General features: G+C 33.8%; 1 protein-coding gene across 1 annotated transcript in view; it reads left to right on the forward strand.

Moving 5' to 3' along the window:
* DACH2 (dachshund family transcription factor 2) overlaps positions 1 to 21,224 on the forward strand; it is a 764,445-nt gene extending 743,221 nt beyond the window's left edge. The window contains 4 exon segments of the mRNA XM_042973956.1: positions 13,160 to 13,308; positions 13,434 to 13,581; positions 18,753 to 18,899; positions 21,121 to 21,224. Coding sequence (XP_042829890.1) covers positions 13,160 to 13,308; positions 13,434 to 13,581; positions 18,753 to 18,899; positions 21,121 to 21,224 — 548 coding nt within the window.
* Positions 21,225 to 25,530: the final 4,306 nt, after the last annotated feature.

Consider the following 25,530-nt stretch of genomic DNA (forward strand, 5'->3'; position numbering starts at 1 on the left):
TAGAGTCAAACAGAACTGCATTTACTTCACACAGCTTTGCTGTGTGGTTTGATCAAGTGTTTTATTCTCTCAAAGTCTTTTCCTCAGCTGAAAAAATGGGGAATAATAGTACCAATCTTATGTTGTTGTTGAGGATTAAATGAGATGATAAATGTAAAGTGCTTAGCATAATGCTTGGCACTTATTATTATTATTATCATCATTATATAGTGCTTAGTATGATATTGTGCTCACCAAAACAATCAAGAATGCTTGACAAAAAATGCTTAGAACACCTATTTATCTTAGAGTATTTAGTTGTCCTGCTAACAAGAATGACTAGAAGTCAGTCTCATTTGCCTCTTATGGAGGTTTACAAATCTAGTTTTTATTTTGTTGATCCTAATTTCAACCTTATAGAAGTATTCATGCTATATAAACAGTAAACTACCCATTTATTTTCATTATATGCAACTGGCAAGATTGTGTAAACATGCAGATTGTGAAATTATTATAAAAATAAGTCATGGATGCTTTGTTTTTCTCTTCATCTGGGAATAGTGGTGATAGAATGCTATATTTGGAAAGGGTAGGAGATATAGAGGAAAAAAAGACATTGTCAGAGTTCCAGTTCTGTTTTTATTTATTTTTATTTAAAAAAATGTTTATTTATTTATTTTTGAGAGAAAGAGAGAGCGAGAGAGCGAGAGAGAGAGAGAGAGCACAAGTGGTGGAGGGGGCAGAGAGAGAAAGGGAGACACAAAATCTGAAGAAGGCTCCATGTTCTGAGCTGTCAGCACAGAGCCCTAAGTGGGGTTTGAAGTCACAGACTGTGAGATCATGACCTGACCTAAGGACAGACTTTCTTCCTTACTATATGGAACAGTTATATTTCTAGTATTGTTTTATTAAGGAAATCATCATAAGCCCCCACATATTGAGTATTTAATCACATGCTTCTGTGGAAATACTAGAACTACTCAAGTCTATCTCCTACTTTCCAAAACCTTAAAATGTGAGAAACTAAAATTTCCTTCACAAATCCAATATTAAAATATTTCCAACTATGGTAATGATTATTTCTAATCCAAAGGATCAATTTATGTGGGTAACCAGCTCACCTCATTTTTATTTTTTAAGTTTCTATAATTTAATGCTCTGAAGAGGATTCTAGTTTTTTTAAGACCTGAAACTATTTATCATAGTGTTTAAGAATCTTGGCAAGAAATATGAATAACTGGGCATTCTAGGCAAAAGGGGGAATCTATTACCAAGAAATTCTCAAGTACAATCTGTATCACAGATTCTTGAGAGAACTTACTAATAAACCAAGAAATCATCTAACTTTACCTAACACTGTCTCTGAAACAGTCTGATGTTTTAAGAAAAACTATCAGAGTGTAAAAGCAATGAAATAATGCTATTTAAATTTGAATAATAGTGTATATTGCTTTATTGCCTCAGCTACAACTTCCTAGAAGATACTTTCTTATCTGGATACTTACAGTACATGTTATCTTCCCACTTTTGCCTAGAATGTGGGCTCTGTGATTAGCAAAATTCTACTGATCACACCTCATAGCTTTTTAAACTTTGTCAGCCCTTCCAAACATTTAAAGTATACAGAAGCCTCATTTTCAGGTCCCAGATACCATATGTTTTCACTCTTATGTGGATCCTGAGAAAGTTAACAGAAGACCATAGGGGAGGGGAAGGAAAAAAAAAGAGAGGGAGGGAGCCAAACCATGAGACTCTTAAAAATTGAGAATAAACTGAGGGTTGATAGGGTATGGGAGGGAGGGGAAAGTGGGTAATGGGCATTGAGGAGGGCACCCGTTAGGATGAGCACTGGGTGTTGTATGGAAACCAATTTGACAATAAATTTAATAAAAAAAATAAAATAAAATAAACAAAATACTATACTTACAAAACCTTAATAATTGCTACATTAACTAAGTCCTTTAATCAATTTAGTACAAGAAATTAATAAGAAATTTCATGGGAAAACCTGAAAATCAGTGTATATTCAATGCAGTTTTTTTTTTCTTAAACATCCTGAAGCTAACATAGCTTCAGATCCAGCTAATTTTTACTGAGGCTCTACTAAAGCTAAGTACAGTACTAAGTGCTTCCACTATAGTTTTCTAATTTAAACCTCCCACAAATACTCTGTGAGGTGGTTCATCCTATTCTACAAATAGGTACATTGAGGTTTAGAGATGTAACATCCCAAGATGCAGAGAAATCCAGTCATACTCATTGAGTTATGAGTAGAATAGCTGACTCATACATTTGAGGGAAATAAAGAGTTAAAATAAGAAAGTGGGGTCATTTGGTGATTAACCCTTGAATAACCATTGAAGTTAAAGTTGGATGCATTTGTGAAATTTCCAATTGAGATTTTTTGAAGTTATTTCTCTTTGTCACACAGGCAAACTTTAATTATCTAATGAAGTTATTGGAGGAAATCACTACCACGCTTTTCAATTTACAAGTCTGTAAACTCATTTTAATTTATACCACGATATCATGCACTCCAAGTACCCACTGTTTCTGATAAGTCATTAAATTAGGTATGGGTATTGAAATAGAAGAGAGGAAAATCAAAATAAGCCCTACAAACTAAGTAGAAATGAAAATGAGTAAGAACAATGTTAAAACAGGAAACAAAATGGCACATTAATATGTTCTACTGATGATGTTTACCCCTCTCCCCTCAGCTGTATCTTCTAAATTATTATTATTATTATTATTTGTTATTACTATTTTAACAAAAAAGAGCTTGTTCAGTGCATGATGTAAGTTCTCATGGCAAGAGACAACATCCAAATGTAGGATTGTGCATTTTGTGAAAGTTGTTGAATGGAGCATTACTGATAGATGACTATTTCCTTGATAAAACTTTAGAGATTTTCAGAGGAGAAGCAACAGATTTTATGGTCTTAATGCCTACATTACACAAGAAAGAAAAATTTGAAAATTACAGTATTTGCCCTATTAAAATTTATTTTAAAAAATTAAGCTTTGTAAAATAATTAATCAATTGGCATCATTTTGAACTGGCTAGGTTTCCAACAATGTTGCTATTACGATTTCAAGACTCATCTATTAGGAAATTTTATAATTTCATTAAAAAAATTATTAAAAATATGGTGCCTTAGTGACTCAATTTCTTATTTCTTACCTAATACAGAACAATCAGCATATAGTCTCACCAATGTGTGTGTGTGTGTGTGTGTGTGTGTGTGTGTGTGTTCATTCATGCAGTGCATGTTTGTCTGTGAGAGAGAATATTCTTAATTTTCTACCATCAGTATGGTGGTAAAATAAAAAAATATGAAAATACACAGATTATAAATAGGTATAATTGCAGTTATTAGTGAGGATATCTTTATAAATGTTAAACCTGTATATCTATTCATTCCTTATTAATGAGTTTATAGGAAGTGACAAATTATAAACTGCTATATAGACTTTCTTTCCAAGTTTTCTGATGGGTTTTTGGAGTGATGGTGGGGTTCAGAGCTGATGGCCAAGAAAGAATTCTTGAAGACGTCTTTGGTGCAAAAAGGTGATTTTATTCAAGCATGGGGACAGAACCCATGGGAAGAAGGAGCTGCACTGGGATGGTGAAGAATGATTGGTTATATACTACGGAGTTGGAGGGAGGTAAAGACAAAAGGTAGGCTTCCAGAAGGACCTTAATATGCTAAAGAGGACTCCTAAGATACCTGAGGCCTTGCTATTGTTAAACTAAGGTTTTTCCTCTAGTAAGGCATTCACAGTAGGATGTTAGGGAGTTCCTGGAGAAATATTATACTCCCTGTTTTCCTCAAGTATTTGTCAATGCGCTGCAGGTTATAAGGAAATTTAATTTAACCTGCTATTTCCTTCTTGCTTTTGTTCCCAACATCATTATGGAGGGGAAGGTGATGTTAGGGCTCCAGGAAACTGAATCTATAGGCTTCTGGAGATTAAGCTAATGATAAGATTGCCTTTTTTCTTATACTTTATTAAGATATTTGTAAACTGATGGAGACTTATGTCTTGCTTGACACTGATCTCTGTTAGTTAATCATTTGTTTTCCCCTTTCTTTTGTTCTTGGGCAGCCAGGAGTGCCTGAGGAACATCACACATATTCCACCTGGGGGGGGTAATATGCTAGCTTGTACTTTGCCCTCAGCCTGCCTTATGCTCCCTCATCATTTTCAACAACAATGTCATTCTGATTGTGAATCATCTTTAATTTTTAATCTTAATCCCACCAGAATACCCACTTTCCACCTTTCTTGGATAGAAGGAAATAGTATCTAAGAATTAATCCATAGAACTGTGGCTTTCCTTATTAAACAATTCCTTATGTTAAATTCATTCTTAGAAAAGAATTTTGCTTTTATCTGTATAGACTCACATTTTTTACTCTTTTGTTTCCTGATTCAATGTTTACAAATAGATTCCATTATACATTTCTTTTCATTGCAATGTAAATTGATTTTTAGAATCTACAGGTCTGTAGAGGAGGCTAGTTGATGTGTCTTTAATTTCATGCAATTATGAAAGCTGTGAAAATATATACTTAAAAGTAGTTATCATTTTGAAAGAGTTTCTTAAAATTGTACAGACTAGTTAAAAAATATTGTCATAGGAGGCAATGTTAATCATCTTTAAATGTAGCAAAATCTGACTTTTATATAGGCCAGTGGTTTCTCAAACTGAGGTCCCAAACTACCAATATCAACTATCAATCAGGTACTCGGAAATTCAAGTTGCCAGGCCCTACCCTAGACCTGCTGAATCAGAAACTTCAGGAGTTGGGAACTTTTTAAAAAACACCTTCAGAACATTCTGATGCATGATAAAGTTTAAGAACAATTTCTGTTAAAATGCTGGATTAGTATCCCCTTCCCTTGTACCTTCCACTGATACTCTCTACTCAGATATGTTAACTAGGTACACACACACACACACACACACACACACACACAAAGCAAAGCAAAGAAATAACAGTGATTTTAAAGTTAGTACGGGGCGCCTGGGTGGCTCAGTCGGTTAAGCGTCCGACTTCAGCTCAGGTCACGATCTTGCGGTCCGTGAGTTTGAGCCCCGCGTCGGGCTCTGGGCTGATAGCTCAGAGCCTGGAGCCTGCTTCCGATTCTGTGTCTCCCTCTCTCTCTGCCCCTCCCCCGTTCATGCTCTGTCTCTCTCTGTCTTAAAAATAAATAAACGTTAAAAAAATTAAAAAAAAAAAAAATTAGTACAAGCAATTCCAGGTCAGAGCAATAAATTTATCTTCCTGATTTGTGCCAGATTAAGAAGAGAGGTCTCTTTCCTGGTTGATGGAAAGGATTGCACATTTCCCGACACATCCCCAAAGGCAAGGGAATTAAAAGCAAAAATGAATTACTGGGACCGGCAGAAAAACAAAGTGAGAAATCTGCTTTACAGCTTCTGCAGTCAGCCAGATTACTGAAGGTCTAGTAAGGGTAAAAGCAGGGTTATATTGAAAACCTGAAGCCATTTTAAAGATAAGCCAGCATAATAAAACATTATCACGTGGAAAGGTCAGCTAATTGATGGAAATGTATGTCCTTCCCACAATCTTCCCTAAACATATCTCTTTAAAACATCAGTTTCCTGGGGACCTGGGTGGCTCATTTAGTTAAGTTTTCTGATCTCATGGTTCTTGAGATTGGGCCCCTCAGTGCTATCAGTGTGAAGCCTGCTTCAGATTCTCTTTTCCTCCATCTCTGCCTCTCCCCCTCTCTTAGGCTCTCTCTCTCTCTCAAAATAAGAAAAAAATAAACTTAAAAAAAAAAAACAAGCCATCAGCTTCCTTCCCGCTTTAGCTCTTTTCCCATGCCTGCCTCTTGTTTGTCAATTTCTGACCCAGACTGTTAAATTATTACTTCCCACTCGGTTAGTGTTCTCCTCTCTGCAGCCTTTATCACAGAAGTAGCCAAGGTGGTTTTCTGGAGAAGGGACTTGCACATGCCTCTGATACTGTTTGGTTGTTTATATTAGAAATCTTTGTCTGTCTTTCAGTTTTTAGAGCAAATTTTGGTCTATGTATAAAGTTTCTATGGGTGCATGGTTGGCTCAGTCAGTTGAGCATCCGACTTCGGCTCAGGTCATGATCTCAGGGTTCATGAGTTCCATACCCTCACTGGGCTCTGTGCTGACAGTTCAGAGCCTGGAGCCTGCTTCTGATTCTGTGTGTCCCTCTCTCTCTGCCCCTTCCCAGCTCTTGCTCTATTTCTTTCTCTCAAAAATAAATAACCATTTTTTAAAAAGTTTCTTTCTATGCTGTATCCTCAGACTTTTACTTATCTCTAGGCTCTAGTAAATATAGATCTACTTTAAAAAAAATTAGTCAGGATCACTTTATCTTTGATGCAATAATACATCATCTCAAAGATGATGGGGAAGTTTGTGTGTGAGCCAGAAATATTTATATTTTACTATTTTTTGCTCAAAGGACTATGATATGTAGACAAGTTCAATAAATATACAGTATATAACATGTCGTTATGACAACTCTATCAAGTATTTTTCAAAATTGCAAAATTTCAGTTTGTCATATCTGTATAATAATCATTGATTTTATTGGAAAGGCTGAGATTTGACCAGAAACTCTTTATCTCCACCTCCCCATTCTCCTTTTCTCTGACTATATACTTATAACTATATTTTAAAATGATATATTCATGTACAATCTTGTCATTTTGAATAGAAAGATACAATGGAATCAACCTGATGTTTAGAAATCTTAATCAAGTTTTAAGATTACCAGTCTCCATATCCAAAGTCATTACATGTATTGTAGACCCAGGATAGCTTCTACTGTAGATACTGAGAAGACACCAAGTGAGAAAAATTTTAAGACAAAGTTACCACTCTTATGAAGAATATATTGTAGTGAGATACAATATGTAACAAAAATAGTAAATAAGTAAGTTATATTGTATATTAAATGGTGATAAATATTCTATGAAAAAGAAACCATGTTAAGAGGGTAAGAATAGGGTGCAGACTGCAATGTTGAATAGGATGTTCAGTAGATTTCACTAATAAGGTGCCACTTGAGCAAAGAACTGAAGCCAGGGACCCAAAATTAAATGCATACTAACTCTAAAACATACCTTGTATTGTGTTAATTCTAATTCATTGATTTAACATTATTACCTTATTAAGTTATTAAACATTCTAGTAGAAGTTAAGTGCAGAAAGATGGCAGGACCATATCCACACTTCCTCAGTTTTGACTGGCAAAAATGTCTCCAGCCATCACCAAATGTACTTTGAGCTGCAAAATTACTCTCAGTTGAGAACCACTGACCTTGACTTAAGAAGTCTCCTCAGACCTTTGATAACTGAGAAGGTAATACTGGCCTAATTTAGGGTGAAACCAGACTCATCTACTACCTAAAAAAGGATCTTGTCACATGTTTTAAGAGGTCTTAATGGATGCTTAGCTGGTCAAATATTTTACTATAGGCTCCTCTCCCACTCCTGGGAATTTTCAATTGCCATTTAATTTATCTAACAAACTCTTATTTTGCATTTCATTTGGGTCGTGATTGTTCTACAAACTTTACAAATAGTAGCTCATTAATCTTTATAACAACTTTATGAGATAAATATTATTGTCCTAATTTTACAGATGAGGAAATTGGGCACAGAAAAGTTTACTTTCCCAGGGGCTTGCAAATTATAGAGCAGAGTTTCAAACCTACACAGCCACGCTTTGGTATCTTTTGCTCTTCATCACTATACTCTCAGCTGCCTAGATTAACATGTAATATACGGTAATACTTAGAACTAGCTTTTAAAAAATTAATGTTTATTTGTTTTTGAGAGAGAGACAGAGTGCAAGTGGGGGAGGGGCAGAGAGAGAGGGAGAGACAGAATCTGAGGCAGACTCCAAGCTGTCAGCACAGAACCTGATGTGGGGCTCGAGTCCACAAACTGTGAGATCGTGATCTGAGCCGAAGTTGGACACTTAACTGACTGAGCCACACAGGTGCACCAGCACTAGCTTTTTAAAGGCTCTGAGTTGTTCTGCTTTAATAGATTTAGCAAATAATAAAAGAAAACAACATACCCAGTGAAATTTGAATTTCAGATAAACAACGAATTATTTATTTTTTAGTATAACAAAGTCCCATAGAATATTTTGGACATAATTATGTTGAAAAACCATTTGCTGTTTATCTGAAATTCAAATTTAACTGAGCACCCTGTAATTTATCTGCTAAACCTTGCTTTAATTAAAATTGTTTATCATTGTTTAACACAGGTTTTTCAACACTAGTTTGAGCAAGGAAATTGTTGGCATACCTAATATCTTGGGGAAGTCCATGGGTCTGTATTTTGATGACAGTGGGAACACTTTTCAGATAGAGAATGAATGGATTATTTTAAGTGCTTAATCCACACTACAGTAATTTCTCCCATGAGAGGCCCTTAACAACCTATGTCACATGATTTTACACTTAATTGTCTACTTCTATAACTTGTTGACATTTATTTAAAATGTATCAGCTCCTAAATGACAGGGACTGGGTATCATACTTGTTCCAACCCTTCACTGTGTACAATATTTATTATTAGCATGACATTTTATCTGAAAAATGATTTATTTCTAATTCATAATGTATATAGGAATCTGTTATGCCAAATTGTTAATCCAAAGATCCAGAGTAAACTAGGGCCATACTAGTTTTAGAAGTATTATATCTCACTTTTTCAGCCTGGTAACCCTTCATTTTTTTGCTGCTAGTTTTCTGTTTTCATTTGTCAGTATTATTTCTTTTATCATCACTCTAAAGAAATATAATAATGTGAGGATCAAGATTTAGTTTTCCATATTTGATGATGGCAACATTTGAATCACAATTCAACTCAGAACACTGTTTAATAAAGAACACTTCTTTATATTAATGGAAGTCACATCACTACACAGCAGTTGGTCATTTTATTGTTATTGTTCTTCAGTTTGGAAGAGGGAAGAAGGTGTCTTGCTTGTGCCAAATGTAATACTGATGGCACCAACAAAGGAAAGTCTCTTGAGATAGATGTATTTAGGGGAAAGCACTCAAATGAAATTGTGAAATATAATTTATTTGTTAAAGAATAAAAACTGATGACCTGATGGCAGGTGGCGGCATTTTTCCACTGCTCAATGAGTGAGTGGTGTTTATTTTCTTTTTTTTAATTAATTTTTTTAATGTTTATAATTTTTGAGAGAAAGAGAGACAGAGAGAAAGCAGGGGAGGGGCAGAGAGAGAGGGAGCCACAGAATCTGAAGCAGGCTCCAGGCTCTGAACTATCAGCACAGAGCCCGATGTGGGGCTTGAACTCACAGACCTCGAAATCATGACCTGAGCTGAAATCAGCCATTTAACTGACTGAGCCACCCAGGCACCCCAGTGGTGTTCATTTTCTTATCCTGTATTACAATCCTCAGTCCAGAGGAAAGAGGAAACACTGAACTCCATGAAAAAGTGGGAAAATAAGCACTATGTTCACATAGAAAGTCTCTTGAAACCTTGACTTTATTTTTTAGGGGGACTTTTTCATTCTGAGAATTTACTGTGTGTTTTTATTTTTTTCTACAAATAAAGTTTTTGTCAACTTTTTACATCTATTCGTCTGGGCCCTAAGGAAGAAATTCAAGTTAAGAGCTGGTTCTGCAAATGGATTCCCAAGTGCTATTACAAAGTATGGCAAGTTTGACCAACAGGCTCAATAAAAGTGGTCTCCACTTTGCTTCAGTAAATGAAGAGGTTGCTTATGTCCTCAGCTAGGTAGCAGTTTTCCTTTCTTTATCTTTTAGTTTATACTATTGCATAATGTGTGTTTATAAAGGTTTAAATATATAAAATTTGAACACAAGCCTTTTAAAGTGCTCAGTCAAAACATTTTCTCCCTGGCTTACAAAGAGATGCTCTTATTTAACTGACAATCTATGGTTCTAGTACTTGTCCATATGTAATTCATTGCCAGTTAGGATTTCTCAAGGCTACTGAATAAATTTCTACATAACAGTGCATGTATTCAAACTGAGCAAAATGGTGATGTCATACAGATGTGAAAACCTATTACAAGATTGAAATATATTTCCAATGCATTTATTACACATTTTTGTAATATATGATTTAAATGGGAAAAAACCATGACAAATGGTTTGACACTTTTCACTAATATACAGCAAAACATAATACACTTTGACTAGCTTTTGGCCATTACGGTCCTTAGCATGCAATGTGACCTTAGTCTGAAAAAGCATGTTTGGTTAGCACAGAAACTTAATCATAAGAAGTCATAAGTAGAATCCTTCTTCTTTACTGCCCTTTTCTAGGACTAGGAAATTTATTGCTTGTGGGACAGGTAGGATATGAACAATGGGCCAAATAGAGTCCAGGGCTATCTCATCTGTGTGAAAACTACTGCTGAAAATCAATGTGACCCCTGCTACACTGTCATCCCAATTCCCACCTTCTGTGTCCTATTTGTCTTTTGGTAGAAGCTTAGATCTGTGTGCTGTCTCTATGTGTTTCTCTTGGGCCAGATTAACAAAATGAATCATTGCCTGCATACCTCTTATATTTCTATTCATTTTCCTGATGTTGACCAGGTCTTATGAAATATGATTCTTTTTGCATTTGATCCTCACTGCAGCAAGCAACACCTAATTCAACTGTGTCCATCTCTTTAAAGGAGAATAATGCTATTTTGAAATTTCAATCTACTGTAGAGCAACATTACAAACCATAGACCATGCAACCTGTCTTCATAGTCTATAGTAATTTTCCTTTCAGCCAATTTAATAGCATATCTTTCATCTCCAAATAAAAGACTTCTGGTAATTTTAATGTAATTATAATTTTGTTTTATGCATACTGAATATATTGCTTTCTTTTTTGGGTATCTTGTTTGTAGAATATCCCTCAGATTCTCACCGCTGAGGTTACATGTGCATAGAGTGATACATAACAAGGAATCCATTAATTTTAATAACTCTTCCCCTGATACAAAATATTTATTCAAAGGAAACATATTATCTCTGAATCGTAGGATGTCAATGTTCTAACCGTGTAGCAGTTCATTTTGTAAAAATAGATCTTTCAGGCTACATAAATTCATACTTTAAGATTTTTAGACATCAATACAAAGGTATAGAAACTCACTAGTTATTATCAATAAATCATTATGAAGTTATTCTATCCACTTAATGCGATCACATGCAGAAGACAAAATGCTACCTAAATACAGACTTTAAGCAATACAAATAAAACATAATATTCCTTGGTTAGGTGTTGAGAAATGTACTTTAGAAGCATTAGAGCTGCTGCCAAAGATATTTCAGAATTGTTTTTTAATGACATATTTCAAATATTCAAACCTTGTAGTTGAAACAGATCACAGAATTTGTGATAATGTGCTAACTCCTTCTGGAATACTTCACCTCTACCAAAACTTCCACTGGCAAGGAGGGAAGTGGGAAAGGAAAGAAGGAAGGAAGGAAGGAAGGGAGGGAGGAAGGGAGGAAGAAAGGAAGGAAGGAAAGGGGTCAGGGTTAATTTTACATCAGGGAGTTGTACAAAACACATGAATCATGCATTTATAATAAAAATCTTATTTTTTAAGTTTTATGAAAAAAACCTGAATATGCTCATTATACCTTCTTGTATTAGAAGAAAATGAACAGGCTAGCTTATACATTTTATTGGATTATTTACAACCAATAAAATGCTTTTTATAACATTTTGGATTCAAATAATATGACAGTGTTAATTCTATAAAATAATTGCTTAGCACTTTTTATCCCTGTAGACTTTAGAAAATTACAAGTTGTAAAAAAATTGTAAAGGTGATCTCTAATAAAAACATCTTATTCAGAGATAATGCTGTCCAATTAAAAATTTCCAGAAGGGGGGCACATGAGTGGCTCAGTCAGTTAAGCCTTGGACTCTTGATTTTGGTTCAGGTCATGATCCCACAGTTCCTAAGTTCGAGCTTGGCATCAAGCTCCACACTATCAGCAAACCATGATGACTATGAAATCTGTGTGGTTCAAGCTCTGCACACTACATGTATAGGCTTCTTGCAATTGAAAAATGAGATTTAACTGTATGATAAATCTATATTTCTGTCCCTACTGGAACCAGAACCAAAACATCTCATTAAACAACAATTCTATTGGTGTCTCTTTACCTGAAGCTAAGAGAGAATCTTGATAAAGTAAGGATAATGTGGGAGAAGATAATATAAAAATAAGGAGAAAAGATATAATTTGTGTTTTCACACCACAACTGATATTTTTTCATAAGTAATATTCTTCAAAATAAAAGGTAACACTGGAAATAATCCAAAAGCATGTCAACTAGTGAATAATTAAACAAAAATCAATATGTCCATGTAATGGAATACTTTCCAGCAATAAAAAGGAAAAAACCACTGATACATGCTACTACATGAATGAACCTCAAAAACATTATGATAAAAGAAGCCAGACAAAATGACTACATATTATATAATTCTATTTGGAAAATATCCAGAAGAGGCAATCCTATAGAGGCCGAAAGTAGATTAGTTGTTGCCAGGGGATGGGGATGGGAAAGGATATTAACTGTAAATGGGCACGAGGGATATTTTGGGGGTGATCAAGATGTTCTAAATAGATTTGTGATGATGGTCCCACAACTCTGTAAATTTACTAAAAATCTTTGAAGTGTGCACTTAAAATAGGTGAATTTTATTGTATGGAAATTAAACTTCAGTACGGCTATTAAAGAATGGAGATGATAGACTTGAAAATGAAAAAAAAGCAGTGTATGCATTACAAGAAGGATCTGATTATTTAATTTATAGGCATTCATAAACATATCATAATTTTTCTCCAAGTCTCATGCCTCTTTGGCAGTAAATGTTGCTTCATTTGCACTGATTATTTACTGAAACATTTATTTTGAGAAACTACAGGCAGCTGGTTTCTCAATACATATGACTTCCTATTATGAGTTTGCCATCATTTAGTTTTAGAAAGAAAATCTTTGTAAGATGCTATTAGAAGTAAAGGAAACAGAAAATTTTTAGCTGTTAATTCATGAACCTTCTGATAATAATTTCGGGGTTTTTGTTTGTTTGTTTTTCTTTGTTTTTGTTTTTGTTTTGCAGAAGAGGTACCATTTCAAATTCCAATGATCAAGTCACCCTTGGACAAGATCCAGTTGACTCTTGGACAGACATTACCTCCTGGATTCCCTGGACAATTCATTTTTGCTGATAGTTTGTCCTCTGTGGAGACTCTGTTGACCAACATTCAGGTCAACAATATTTCTATAAACAAAATAAATGTAATACAAGACATTAGCATCTACATAAATTATTTCATATTTGAGAAACTAAAACAGATAAGATGAACTGCATGTCATTTTCCGTACTTTGACAGGGCCTACTGAAAGTGGCTTTGGATAATGCTCACATCCAGGAGAAGCAGATTCAACAAGAAAAAAAGGAAATGCGAATGGAGCTCTATAGAGAGAGAGAAATTAGAGAAAACCTTGAAAGACAACTCGCAGTAGAACTTCAAAGCAGAAGTAGGTTTAACAAGTTCAATTACAGAATAAATATTTTGTTGTAGATATTTTCTTTTTTTCTTTTTAAAGTTTTTTTAAATATTTATTTATTTTTGAGAGACAGAGAGAGATAGCATGAGCAGAGGAGGGGCAGAGAGAGAGGGAGACATAGAACATGAAGCAGGTTCCAGGTTCTGAGCGGTCAGCACAGAGCCCGACACGGGGCTCGAACCCAGGAGCCCTGAGATCATGACCTAAGCCTAACCTAAGCCGCAGCTGGATGTTTAACCAACTGAGCCACCCAGGCACCCCTTGTTGTAGATATTTTCAATAGTAGTATAAATATTCTCAGGGATAGCTTAGAACTATTGAAAAATAAGCTAAGAATTAAATACTGTGTGTAATCCACAAGGTAAGATATTTATACTATTTCTCTTTATTATAAAAGATAATGAATTAGATCGACTTCAGGCTAGCTGCAGATTTGGAAAACATGAATATTCCTAGTTTTCTCGTAATTTCATAAAATACCCTGCATATAGATAATCAAATAAATTCTTATAGATGGAATGCTTACTCTTTGCCAAGGACAGTGCTGGATTCTGGGGATTTCAGATAAATAAAACTAAGCCCCTGTCCTTGAGAGATGTACATTTTAGAGGGCTAGTACAACCAACCAGTTAATTTCAAGTCAAAATGCAAGAGCAAGGATGCACAGTATATGTGGTTATATAGAGAGGGGGTAATTAGTTCAGCTTGGAGGGGGAGTGAATGGTTAAGGAAGGCTTCCTGACACTGACACTTGAAGCTGAGTCTTGAAGATCAGTAGGATAAGAAAGGGCATGAGAGTGCCTGAGTGATTTGGAGTTTCTAGACAGAGGTATCAGTGAGCATAGGCATGAATGCAAGAAGTCTCATACAAGGGCAATTATAAACAGTTTGTTATTACTGTGGCTCTGCATTTTATGAAGTGAATGATGGGAGATGATGGAGAAAGATGAGGGTAAAAGCTAGGGCACCTGGGTGGCTCAGTCTGTTAAGTGTCTGGTTCTTGATTTTGGCTCAGGTCATGATCTCAGGGTTCGTGGGATCAACCCTGCATTGGGTTCTGCACTGACAGTGCAGAGCCTGCTTGAGAGAATCTCTCCTCTCTCTCCCTCTCTCTCTCTCTGCCCCTCCCCTACTCATATGTGTGTGCATTCTCTCTCTCTCTCTGTCTCTCTCTCTCAAAATAAATAAATAAACTTAAAAAAAATATGAGTGTAGAAGCTAAATTGTGAAGGACATTTTTTAACCATGCAAAAGATTAACTTGGATTTTGTCCTATAGGTGATGGAAAATAGACAAAGATAAGCAAGGGGATGATTTGGTCTGTGTTCAATTAGATCACTTTGGTGTTGAGAATATATTAGAGGGGGCTTGAAGTAAAACTAGAAACAAGGAAAGTATGTAAAAGGAGTTTGCTCTCATTCAGGCAATGGTGATGAGGACTGAACTAGGGTAGCATAAGTACGGATGGAGACAAAAGGGAGAGAATGGAGAAATAATGTTCACAAATAGAATTAACTTTTCAACTGTGGGTATCCATTAAATTATATACAGATATGGATAAAGAGACTAGTTTATTCCAAAACCAGAGAAAACTTAAAACTTCAACTCAGCCAATAATCTCCACCTTTTCCTTATATTTACCATAAAATACTAAACAGCAGCAAAAGTGATGATTGTGAATTTCATTCAGTTTCTTCTGTTCTCTACTTACTCTTCTACGGAAGAGTCACAAAGTAATAATTAAATAAAATAGTTAAAGAATGGGAAGGAAAGTCAATGAAAGGGAGAGAAAATCCACATGTAGATAATGCCTCCCTGAACAAGGAAGAATAATTCCAGTTGAATGAAATCCACTTACTTTACACTATACCAAGGTAGTATATTATACTCCAAAAATTTTGGCAAGTAATTAAAAACTTATTGTATATTTTACTTAAGACCTAGGAATAATTATTATTCCAGCTCAAAATATAAAGTCAGTCACTGCATTTAAAAAGAATTAAACCTCTTGGGGTGCCTGGATTGTTCAGTTAGTTAAGCATCTGACTCTTGATTTGGGCTCAGGTCATGATCTCATGGTCATGATATCAAACCCCACATGGGACTCCATGCTGAGCATGGAGCCTGCTTAAGATTCTCTCTCTCTCCCTCTCACTGCCCATCCCCTGCTCACGTGCTCTCTCTCTCTCTCTCTCTCTCTGTGTCTCAAAAAAGAAAAAAAAATTAACCTCTTCGAAAAATAAATAAAATATGAGGAAAAGAGGCTCAGTTAGAGGAACAGGTGACACTTGATCTTAGAGTTGTAAGTTCAAGCCTCACATTGTGTGAAGAGTTTACATACATATATGCAAATCTTAAAAACAACAGACTTAAAGCTCTTATTATCTTGCCAAAGTCATTAAATACTATTTAGCAAAAGCCAACCTGTCTTTTTAAAGTTTAGAAAAAATCATTTATTTCTGGTATTTGGTATGCAAAATACATTATTACGATTAGCCATCATAAAAACCACATTTTTAGTAGGATTTTTTTTATACTAAAGAACCTAATAATTATATCTTAAATATAATAACATTGTCAAATTGACTTATGTATATCTACTACATAGAGTAAAATTGGCTTCCAACTTTTAGATATGTGCTCATGACAATTTCTATTTACTAACTTCTCATAGACTCTTAAAAGTCTATTTTTATAATTACTATCATATCTATTGTCTTTTAAAAAGGCATAGGCATGGTAGATGTAATATTCAATATATTATCAAGTATATTCTGAAGTATTTGCATTTTATTAATGTAGCATATTATGATATAATAATAATACCACTGCTACTATCATTACTGTCACTACTGCTGCTACTGCTGCTACTACTACTACTGGCTAATACTTATCAACTGTCTGCTATGTTCTAGGCATTGTTTTTAACATTTTACATCTAGAACTAACATAATTATATGAAACTACTCTGTTATCCTCATTGATTTAGAAAAAAATATCTACTTCATCTCTATGAAACTCAGTATCCTCATCTATTACAATAGATGAGCTTTAAAATCAAGTAAGTTCCTTTCTAGTTCCCTAAATATCTCATACCCAGGATAACTAACTTTTTATGACAAATGGTGAATGCTTGCTTTATCTCAAGTCATATGATTGAAAAGAAAGAGGGGGGGAAATTGATCTTATGGTTAAAAATGACAACTGTCCAAGGATATAGAAAGAAGAGTAACTACATAACTATATATATGTATGTATATGTGTATATTTGTAAAACAATTATATATAATTGTTTATAATAACAATTATATGTAACAATTATATATAATAATTATATATAACAATTATATATAATAATTATATATATATATATAGTCCCTATTACTATCTTTTTTCAATTAAAGAAAGTAATGAGACAGAGTCCCAGAAAAATGCTCATAGTAGGTTCTAAATAAATGATAGTCATTATCATTTATTGATATAATTTAAAATGTAATATGCGGTTGCTATGGAATTGTTGAGAGTGGCAGTCAAGAAAAAATTCTTGAGATATTTTATGGTGCAACTTAGTAAGTTTATTTAAGTTGCATGGGACAGGACAATGGGCAGAAATAACTGCACTTTTTGCTGTATGAAGCTGGTGATTATATGCTTAATGCTCAAAGGGAAGGGGGCATGCAGGGAGTATTACATCATAAATGTCTGTCAAATTTCTACTCATAAAACTGCTTTTTTAAGATTTCTCTGGTTCTTATCATTCAGATCAATATGGACTGTCGGTGAGATTTACAGGCAGTCATGAGACCCTTTAAGAAGGTAGCAACCAGGGGTGCCTGGGTGGCTCAGTTGGTTAAGCCTTCGATTTCGGCTGAGATCATGACTTCATGGTTCTGTGAGTTCGAGCCCTGCATCTGGTTCTGTGCTAACAGCCTGGAGCCTGGTTCAGATTTTGTGTCTCCTCCCCCTCTCTTTGCCCCTCCTATGCTCATGTTCTGTCTCTCAATAAATAAAAAAAGTTAAAGAAATATATTTAAAAAATTAAAAAAAATAATGTAGTAACTAGCACATATGTTAGCATTATTGAAACAATGCAGGCTATAGGTCAGCCTTCTGAGTTAAAGGTGAACATTTTTTTTTTGCTTCTATCTGTCATCACTGTAACATTGTTTATACCATATGTAATTATAAATTTCAAGGGAATCAACATATAGCATATTTTTGAACCAATAATTTTACTGGAAGCTAACATTTGTGTTATCAAGGACATTAAGTTATATGTTAATTTGAATAAATCTATATTGCTGGTTTGAATAATTGGTTGAATACTTTATACGAATTATTATAATTATAATAGTAAACTATTTTTATGTTCAGCCTCACTTAATAATCTTTCATCAAAAATAACAGAAACTATACATCCTCAGCGTCATTGTTTCAAGTTTTCCAATTTTGTTTTTACTTCAGACTTATGAATTTTTGACTCACATGAACATAAATTTACTTGGGTAACTGATTCTCTTCAAGGTGCTGGAGGTCATTTATATGAAAGACAATGAACTGTGAAATAAATATAATTGAAACTTAAATTAGTATCATAATTAGTTTAATAAAAATATTTAATTATATGTGAGCACTTTTAACATTTTTTAAATGTCATAAACATTTTAATTTTGTGTAATGCTTCTTGAATGTTTTTCTATCACCACAATGTCAATATCTTAATTTTTAAAAACTGATTCAGAAAGACTGTGAAGGTTGGTATGCTTAGAACCATGATGTGAACCAATAATTGCAGGATCCCAATAATTCTATATAAAAAATTATCAAATATTTAATACTATCATTTAATGTATGTACTTAGTGAAAGTAGAAAATGATTTTCTACCGTTAGTGCCACTGCCATATAAATGTATATGTATTATAAAGCATACACACTGGAAAAGTGAAAGCAAAAATAAGTAAATCACATGATTGAACACTCTGGTTGAGTCTAATGAGAATTGGAGTCTAAAGAAGCTAATCATATGCAGTAAATATCTCTCTCTGTATCTGTATCTATGGTTTATAATACATAAAAATTGGCAACGTATTTTATTTTATTTACCAAAGTTTTGCAAACGATTTACCTTTTCATGTTTTAGCTACCATGCAAAAGCGTCTGAAGAAGGAGAAAAAAGCCAAGAGAAAACTGCAGGAAGCCTTGGAATTTGAATCAAAACGCAGGGAACAAGTGGAACAAGCACTTAAGCAAGCCACTACTAGTGATGGTGACTTGAGGCTGTTGAAAGGTAATGTCTCATTTAAAAAAGATAGAGAGGAAGAAGGAAGGAAGGAAGAAAGTAAAGAAGGAAGAGAAAGAAAGAGAAAAGAAAAGAAAAAGGAAAGGAAAAGAAAAGAAAAAGGAAAAGAAAGGAAGGAAGGAGGGAGGAAAGGAGGGAGGGAGGGAGGAAGGAAGGAAGGAAGGAAGGAAGGGGCTTTGCTCAAGAATCATTAAAAAATCCATTTAAAGCCAAATGCTTTGGATTATTAATTAAATGTGTCAAAATAATCCCTACTCTGAGAGATACAATAGTCTAGGAATAACAGGAAATCCTGCTGACTTTTGCAGTAGAAGCAGTAATATTGATAACATCATTGCACATAAAATGTAAGTGTTTTACTCTTATGTGGATCCTGAGAAACTTAACAAAAGACCATGGGGGAGGGGAAGGGGAAAAAAAGAGAGGGAGAAAGCCAAACCATAAGAGATTCTTAAAAACTGGAAATAAACTGAGGGTTGATGGGGGGTGGGAGGGAGGGGAGGGTGGGTGATGGGCATTGAGGAGGGCACCTGTTGGTGCAAACCAATTTGACAATAAATTTCATATTAAAAAAATGTAAGTGTTTTAGGTCCATTCATATTAAAATATGCTGATATTTGGTGTACTCTATTTTAATGAATTATAGGATCCTGATTTCTTTAATGTAGATTGCATCAGTGTTGAGGGTTTAAGGAGGACCTGGTTGAAAAAGAATGCTCTAAGTACATCCTGGAAATTCTGTGAGAAGAGAAGCTTCTGTCATGAAATCTCTTAATTCCAAATTTTTTATTACATTTTCAATTATTAAATCCCACAACATCATTTCAACTCATAGAATATTCAGGTTCTTCTTTCATAGCTCATTGACAGCTTGTATGTTTAACTGATATGTTAAATACACAGGTGTATATTAACTGATAGATATGTGTAACAAGTATAAGCCTAAGAATTTTATGCATACATGTATACATGCTCTATTCACATGTATAACACACACACACAAAACTAAAAGAGTGCTTCAGGGTCCTATATTAAAAATTAATAAAGAATTTTGTACAAACGTCAGTCATATTCTTTCTTTCCAAAAGTTCAATTCCCTTTTTACTGTGACTGTCTTGGATCATTGTGCTCACAATCAGTACAAATATAGTGCTAGATTATTTTAGCTCATGCTAACCATGCCTCATTGAGACACAGTAAAGAAAGAGTAAATAATATCTCACACAATGGGGCATCTTAGTGGGAGCCAAAATCCTTGCTTATCAAAGATTTTAAAAGGAACATTTCTTGAATAGCAATGGGACATATGTTCTGTGTACTCATTATTATTATTTGAGGCCCTGAACTTGTCATTCTGAAATGGTTTGACTTTTTTTTTACATATTTAAGATCCACCCATAAGTAAACTCCATTTAGGTTTAGCTTTTCTATAAAGCTGTATAGTATAAAGGAAAAGTATAAAGGAAAAACAGCTGTTTCTACAGCATGATGGGTACCTTGTATTCAAATCATTTTCTTCTCACAATAATCTTTGATGGCATTGGGTGATATGCTGCCATCTGTTATCACATTACCCAAGGGTGTCCAGGAAAATGTATATATACACAAATGCTCATATAATGCTATACTTTATGGATATGGATAACTTTTAGATAATCACATCTCATATTTAAAATTAAAAATAAAAACCTAACTCTTATTTCTCTTTCTTGAATTTTTTCAAAAACAATTCATGTGTCCCTTTGCCCTTATAGCCAGTACTGCATAAAGACCACAAACCACAATTTGTGTTTTGGTGTTCAGTACACTTAACATAGAAATAATCTTATTATCTACAGCATTTCACAAATGAAAAATATACCATAAGGATGGGGCACTTCCACTTATGCAATCTTATTCCACAGCCATGGCATGTTACTTGATAGTCTGAGGGGATTTTTATGGACAGATTATTTTCATGAGAATTATCTCTAGAGAATGAAATAAAAAAGTATTTACTATATATTTTAAAATATATGCCAAATTGTAGAATTCTGCTGCAGTTTATAATCCTCCCTTTTACCACTACAAAGAAATAGACATACAAAAACAAAAACAAAAATGCGTTCCAAGGTCTTGTGTTATCTATAGGACCAAAGTACTGGTTTCACTTTAAATGGAATCAGAAAAAACAGAATTGTGCCTTAATGTTAAATGTCACTTCTTTCAGATACTGGAATTCCAGATATTGAAATAGAAAAAAATGGGACTTCTCATGATAGTACCTCTATTCAAGGTACAGTAAACAGCATACTTCTCTCTATAACTGCCTGATATGAAGTGGGCATGAGCTCCTATTTTGATATTCTTTATATAAGTAAAAGAAATAAGTTTAATTCTTACTTTATGGCAGAGGCAGAAGTATTCACGTGTTTTTTGAGATTATATATATAGGGACTAATAATTTTACATATACAATGTGAGCAAATTTCTTGTATGTTTAGCTGTTAAAAGGGTGTATATTTATGTGTTAGGCATATTCTAAAAATGCATAAATGTGAATATAATTTACCTTTCTGAAGTGTACAATAGTATACTTTAAAAAATATCACTACGGTTTGTAAAAACCACAATTAGAAAAATAACAAACTATCAATATTTTTAAAGTGTTCTAGACAACATTTTTTATCAATCTTTAAATTCTGATGCTAAATTTGGATAACTAGAAACTGTCTAAATATGGAAATAAGACTACAACTTGTTACTCATGATTTTCAGGATTCCAATAAATGCTTAGATCCTTTAAAAATTTTAAAATACTTAGTAGTAAGAAAATATATAAAACAAGTCAATATAGATTTTCACTGGAGTGCAAAATTATCTAAAAATAAAAACCGAATTTAACCACTGGAGTTTTTCCAGTATGATTCTAATGGAGTTTTCTAGCCCTTTGGATGTAGATTACATTTACTTTCGTGTTTAATGTGAAGAAATTTCTCACTCAAATAAAAAAGAAAAGGCATCTCCATGAGAAAATTATTTCTTAACTTCAGAAAGGGAGACAACCATGGATATGTTGCTTGCTAGAGGTTTGACTAATCACTGCCTTTTCACTGTGTAACGAATAAATCTACAAGAAGGCAACAAACTGGATGTGACTGACAAATACATTTGAGGGTCACCATTTATCTGGCAGCTTCAGGAAATTTAGAAACCTTCATTCATGTAGAGTTGCCCATCATTTTTTACAAAATAAAGAATGTCAGAGCTCATGGATCTTCTGGTAATGCCTGATTCTGCTGCAGTTGGGTAGACCTAATAAATACCTTAAGTTTGCTAATTGTGAAAGCATGAATGTTTATTTCATTCAGTGAAATTTTTGCTGTTTCTTATCCCTCTTTTGTTTGCCTGCTTTCTTCCTTTAACTTAAAGCCTGTGTCTATGTGACCAAAGCCAATTTGGATGGGACTCAGTGTTTGTCCAATTTGCCACAGTTAAATTTATGAAGAAAACCCCACTAGTTGTAAGCTACCACTAGCTGAGGTTGCTCCCACATATCAGGGCCAAGGTAGGGTTTAATAAGCCTGAAGCATCTGATGCCTTCTTAATCAGTATAAACCCAGTCTTTAGGGAACATTGAGCTTGATTGTGCCCCCCTCTTTGAGTGGCATCTAAGGTCAGTTTTGGAACTGGAGGGGGTAAACCAAACATACCATCAGAGGGTTCTATCTTTATTATCTTTTAATCCTATATTTTCAAATAATTGCTGTTTGTTTAATGTATATGATGCCTTTAATTTGCAACAGTAACATCTTTCCCAACTCTGAATTAATACAAGCTTTTGAACTATCCTAAAGTTATTTCATTTCCATGCAACAAAAAACAGATATCTTACTCATGGGAGGTCAATTGGATAATATAAATCAAAAGCCTTCCATTTGGCTCATTTTTTTTTTTTTTACTTTAACAAAGTTTGCAAAGGATGGCATTTGCATATTAATTTGTGATTAGGGGAGAGAACATTTAATATTTATTTTCATTGAGCATACTTTTAAAAGTTCTACTTTTTGCTGGATAAACATGAGTAAATTAGTGTACCTTTAAAAGGGTTAAAGATAGAATTTATTTTAAAGCAATGGAATTAACTTTTATTATATTTTTCTAATTACAGATCAACTTGTCTAATATTTTTGGTTAATATTGTCAATATATGGCAAAGGAAGGTGTGTTAGAAATTACTTATTGAATGTCAACCATTTAGGTTATATTATATAATATTCTTGATAAATGTGATAAAAATGGAAAAGTACACATTCTTATCTCAGCATAGCATTTAAGCAGTGTAAATGATAAAGTTCCCGTCATCAATTTATGGAAAACTAGAGTGAATGCTTCATGTTAATATGACAGTAGAATCACGATTTAATATCTAAAATAAGTTTGTTTTTGAGCAAAAAAAAATATTAGCCAGGGGAATAGATGCCTGAAAATATTATTAGACCTATCTTAAGGTGCAGTTCACAAAATCAGTCAATTCAAACAATTACCTGTAAATCCTGATAATATTAGTTATTATTTAAAATGCTCAGAATTCAAAAATTACTTTTATATGTATATATGAACTTCAGAAAATGTATAACACCTGGAAAACATAAAATACAAACTTAGCCATTATTTTTTCATTCTTTCTAATAGTTTTGCTCTTGTGTGTCATAGTTTTTATCTTTTGTGACTTACTTTGATACTGACTTCATCTTTCCATTTCTCTCAATTACCCATTTTTTACCTTGGAAGATTATTTCCTAATATTGCTTATGAGGGTCAATTCATGCATGCCAATCAAATTCCATTTCCAAAACTCATCTTTATCACAGCAAAGAATTCTAACATCAGTGAAGTGTTTTCTCTTTCTGTTGTCAATAGCTCTGCTGGATAGAAATATATCAATCACCTAGTGCTCTCACTTTTGAAATTAAATTAGTTCCAAAGGGATAGATCCTCAAGAGAATTTAAAGAGGAGTTGGAAGAATGTTAGTTGGTCATCTTTAAAAGTAATACAATCTTATGATAATTTTCACATAAAATTTAGTACAAAGATACTTTACAGTAAGTTTCTTATATGTATTCTAAATCTCTTTAGCTTAGTTATTTCATGTCTTTTATGCCTTGAATATTGGTTGACAGACAAGGTATCTATGCTTAAACCACCTTCTGATATAAGGATTTCTGTATACCTTATTTTAGCAGTCTATTACAGCAGCTTCTTCTGAATATTTTAAGGTGATCAAACAATGAATACATACTCATTCTGATGGCTCTGTCCACTATTGCTGGAGGTGAAGGATTTGGTGGAACATATAAACTAACATTCTCCCACCCAGATTCCCATAACTCAGTTGAGGGCTTATAAGACAGTACATTAACCATCTTATCAACCAATCTCTGTTTCACATAAAATAAACATATGGGTATCATTAAATGCACCTTCAGATAAATGACTTTTGCAAATGACATTCAAGTACCATTTGTGTAGTGCATTTTTGCTGATAAAAACAAAGTAGCACAACTACAAATGCACTGATAAAAACTAAGACTGAACAGCAGTACCATTAACTAACAAAGTAATATTTTCTCTTTACTGTGTTGTGCCATTTAGTTATTAACCTATTGGAAATCTAGTTATATAATCATTTTACTCCCTAGTCAAACTTCATAGTTTTTGCAAGCTTAGCACTGACAAGTGATTTCATTATATTTGATTACCCGCACCCAGATTGACTTAACTTCACTTGCACACCTAAAAGCCCTCTCAGTTTCTCAGATTCCATATTTGCACATTATGGCAACAGCTCCTTTAATTAATTAGCATGAACAGAAGTAACATGAACTGCTGAACAAAAAATAACAGCATTTTATGATCACAGGGAGACTTCCCCTTTTGCATGTTTATACCTTAGTTAACTTTTGTATGACTGTATTTCATTGTTAGGGGCTACTGGTGCAGTTGACAGTGCATGTTTCTTAAATTTTTGAGAATTGACACCATCATCTTAATAATAACAGATAAAGCAAATCCAGGATATGAAGCTCTTAAGTTTTAGAAAAAAACATAACAGACTTCATGAACTGACTTTCCAGTAATAAAAGAAAATCATAAAAAAAAGTTCAAGGGAGATAGCATCATAAAGTGCAAGAGCACAGTGACACATTACTTCTGTTTCTGTCATTGTATTTGTTTTTGGAAAAGAAAACAAACTAGCAACTGCTTTTCCAAGAGGAATATTAATCTCTGAATAATTTTTACATTTGCTTTTTTTTGCCTACATGTTTGACACACCAGAAGTAGATATTAAGTGCAACCTACATGTAAAAAGTAAACCCAAATTTGATGCAAAAAATAAATGTACTAAAAATTTTTCCCTGCTGAACCATTTTTGTTCAAAAAAATGTGAAAGCTTAGTCAGAGAATATACACTAACCATTGTAAAATACAAAATGCATGATCTCATCCATACAGCTCTTGGTGAAGATGCCGCTGAAGAATTAAAAGCAAGGTAAGGTAACTGAAGTGTCATTTGACTCTAAAAGCAGCAGACACAATTTTAACACTTCTTTGCTAAAAATACACTTATTATATCTC

Source organism: Panthera tigris, chromosome X (genome assembly GCF_018350195.1).
Source record: "Panthera tigris isolate Pti1 chromosome X, P.tigris_Pti1_mat1.1, whole genome shotgun sequence".
Classification (NCBI taxonomy): domain Eukaryota; kingdom Metazoa; phylum Chordata; class Mammalia; order Carnivora; family Felidae; genus Panthera; species Panthera tigris.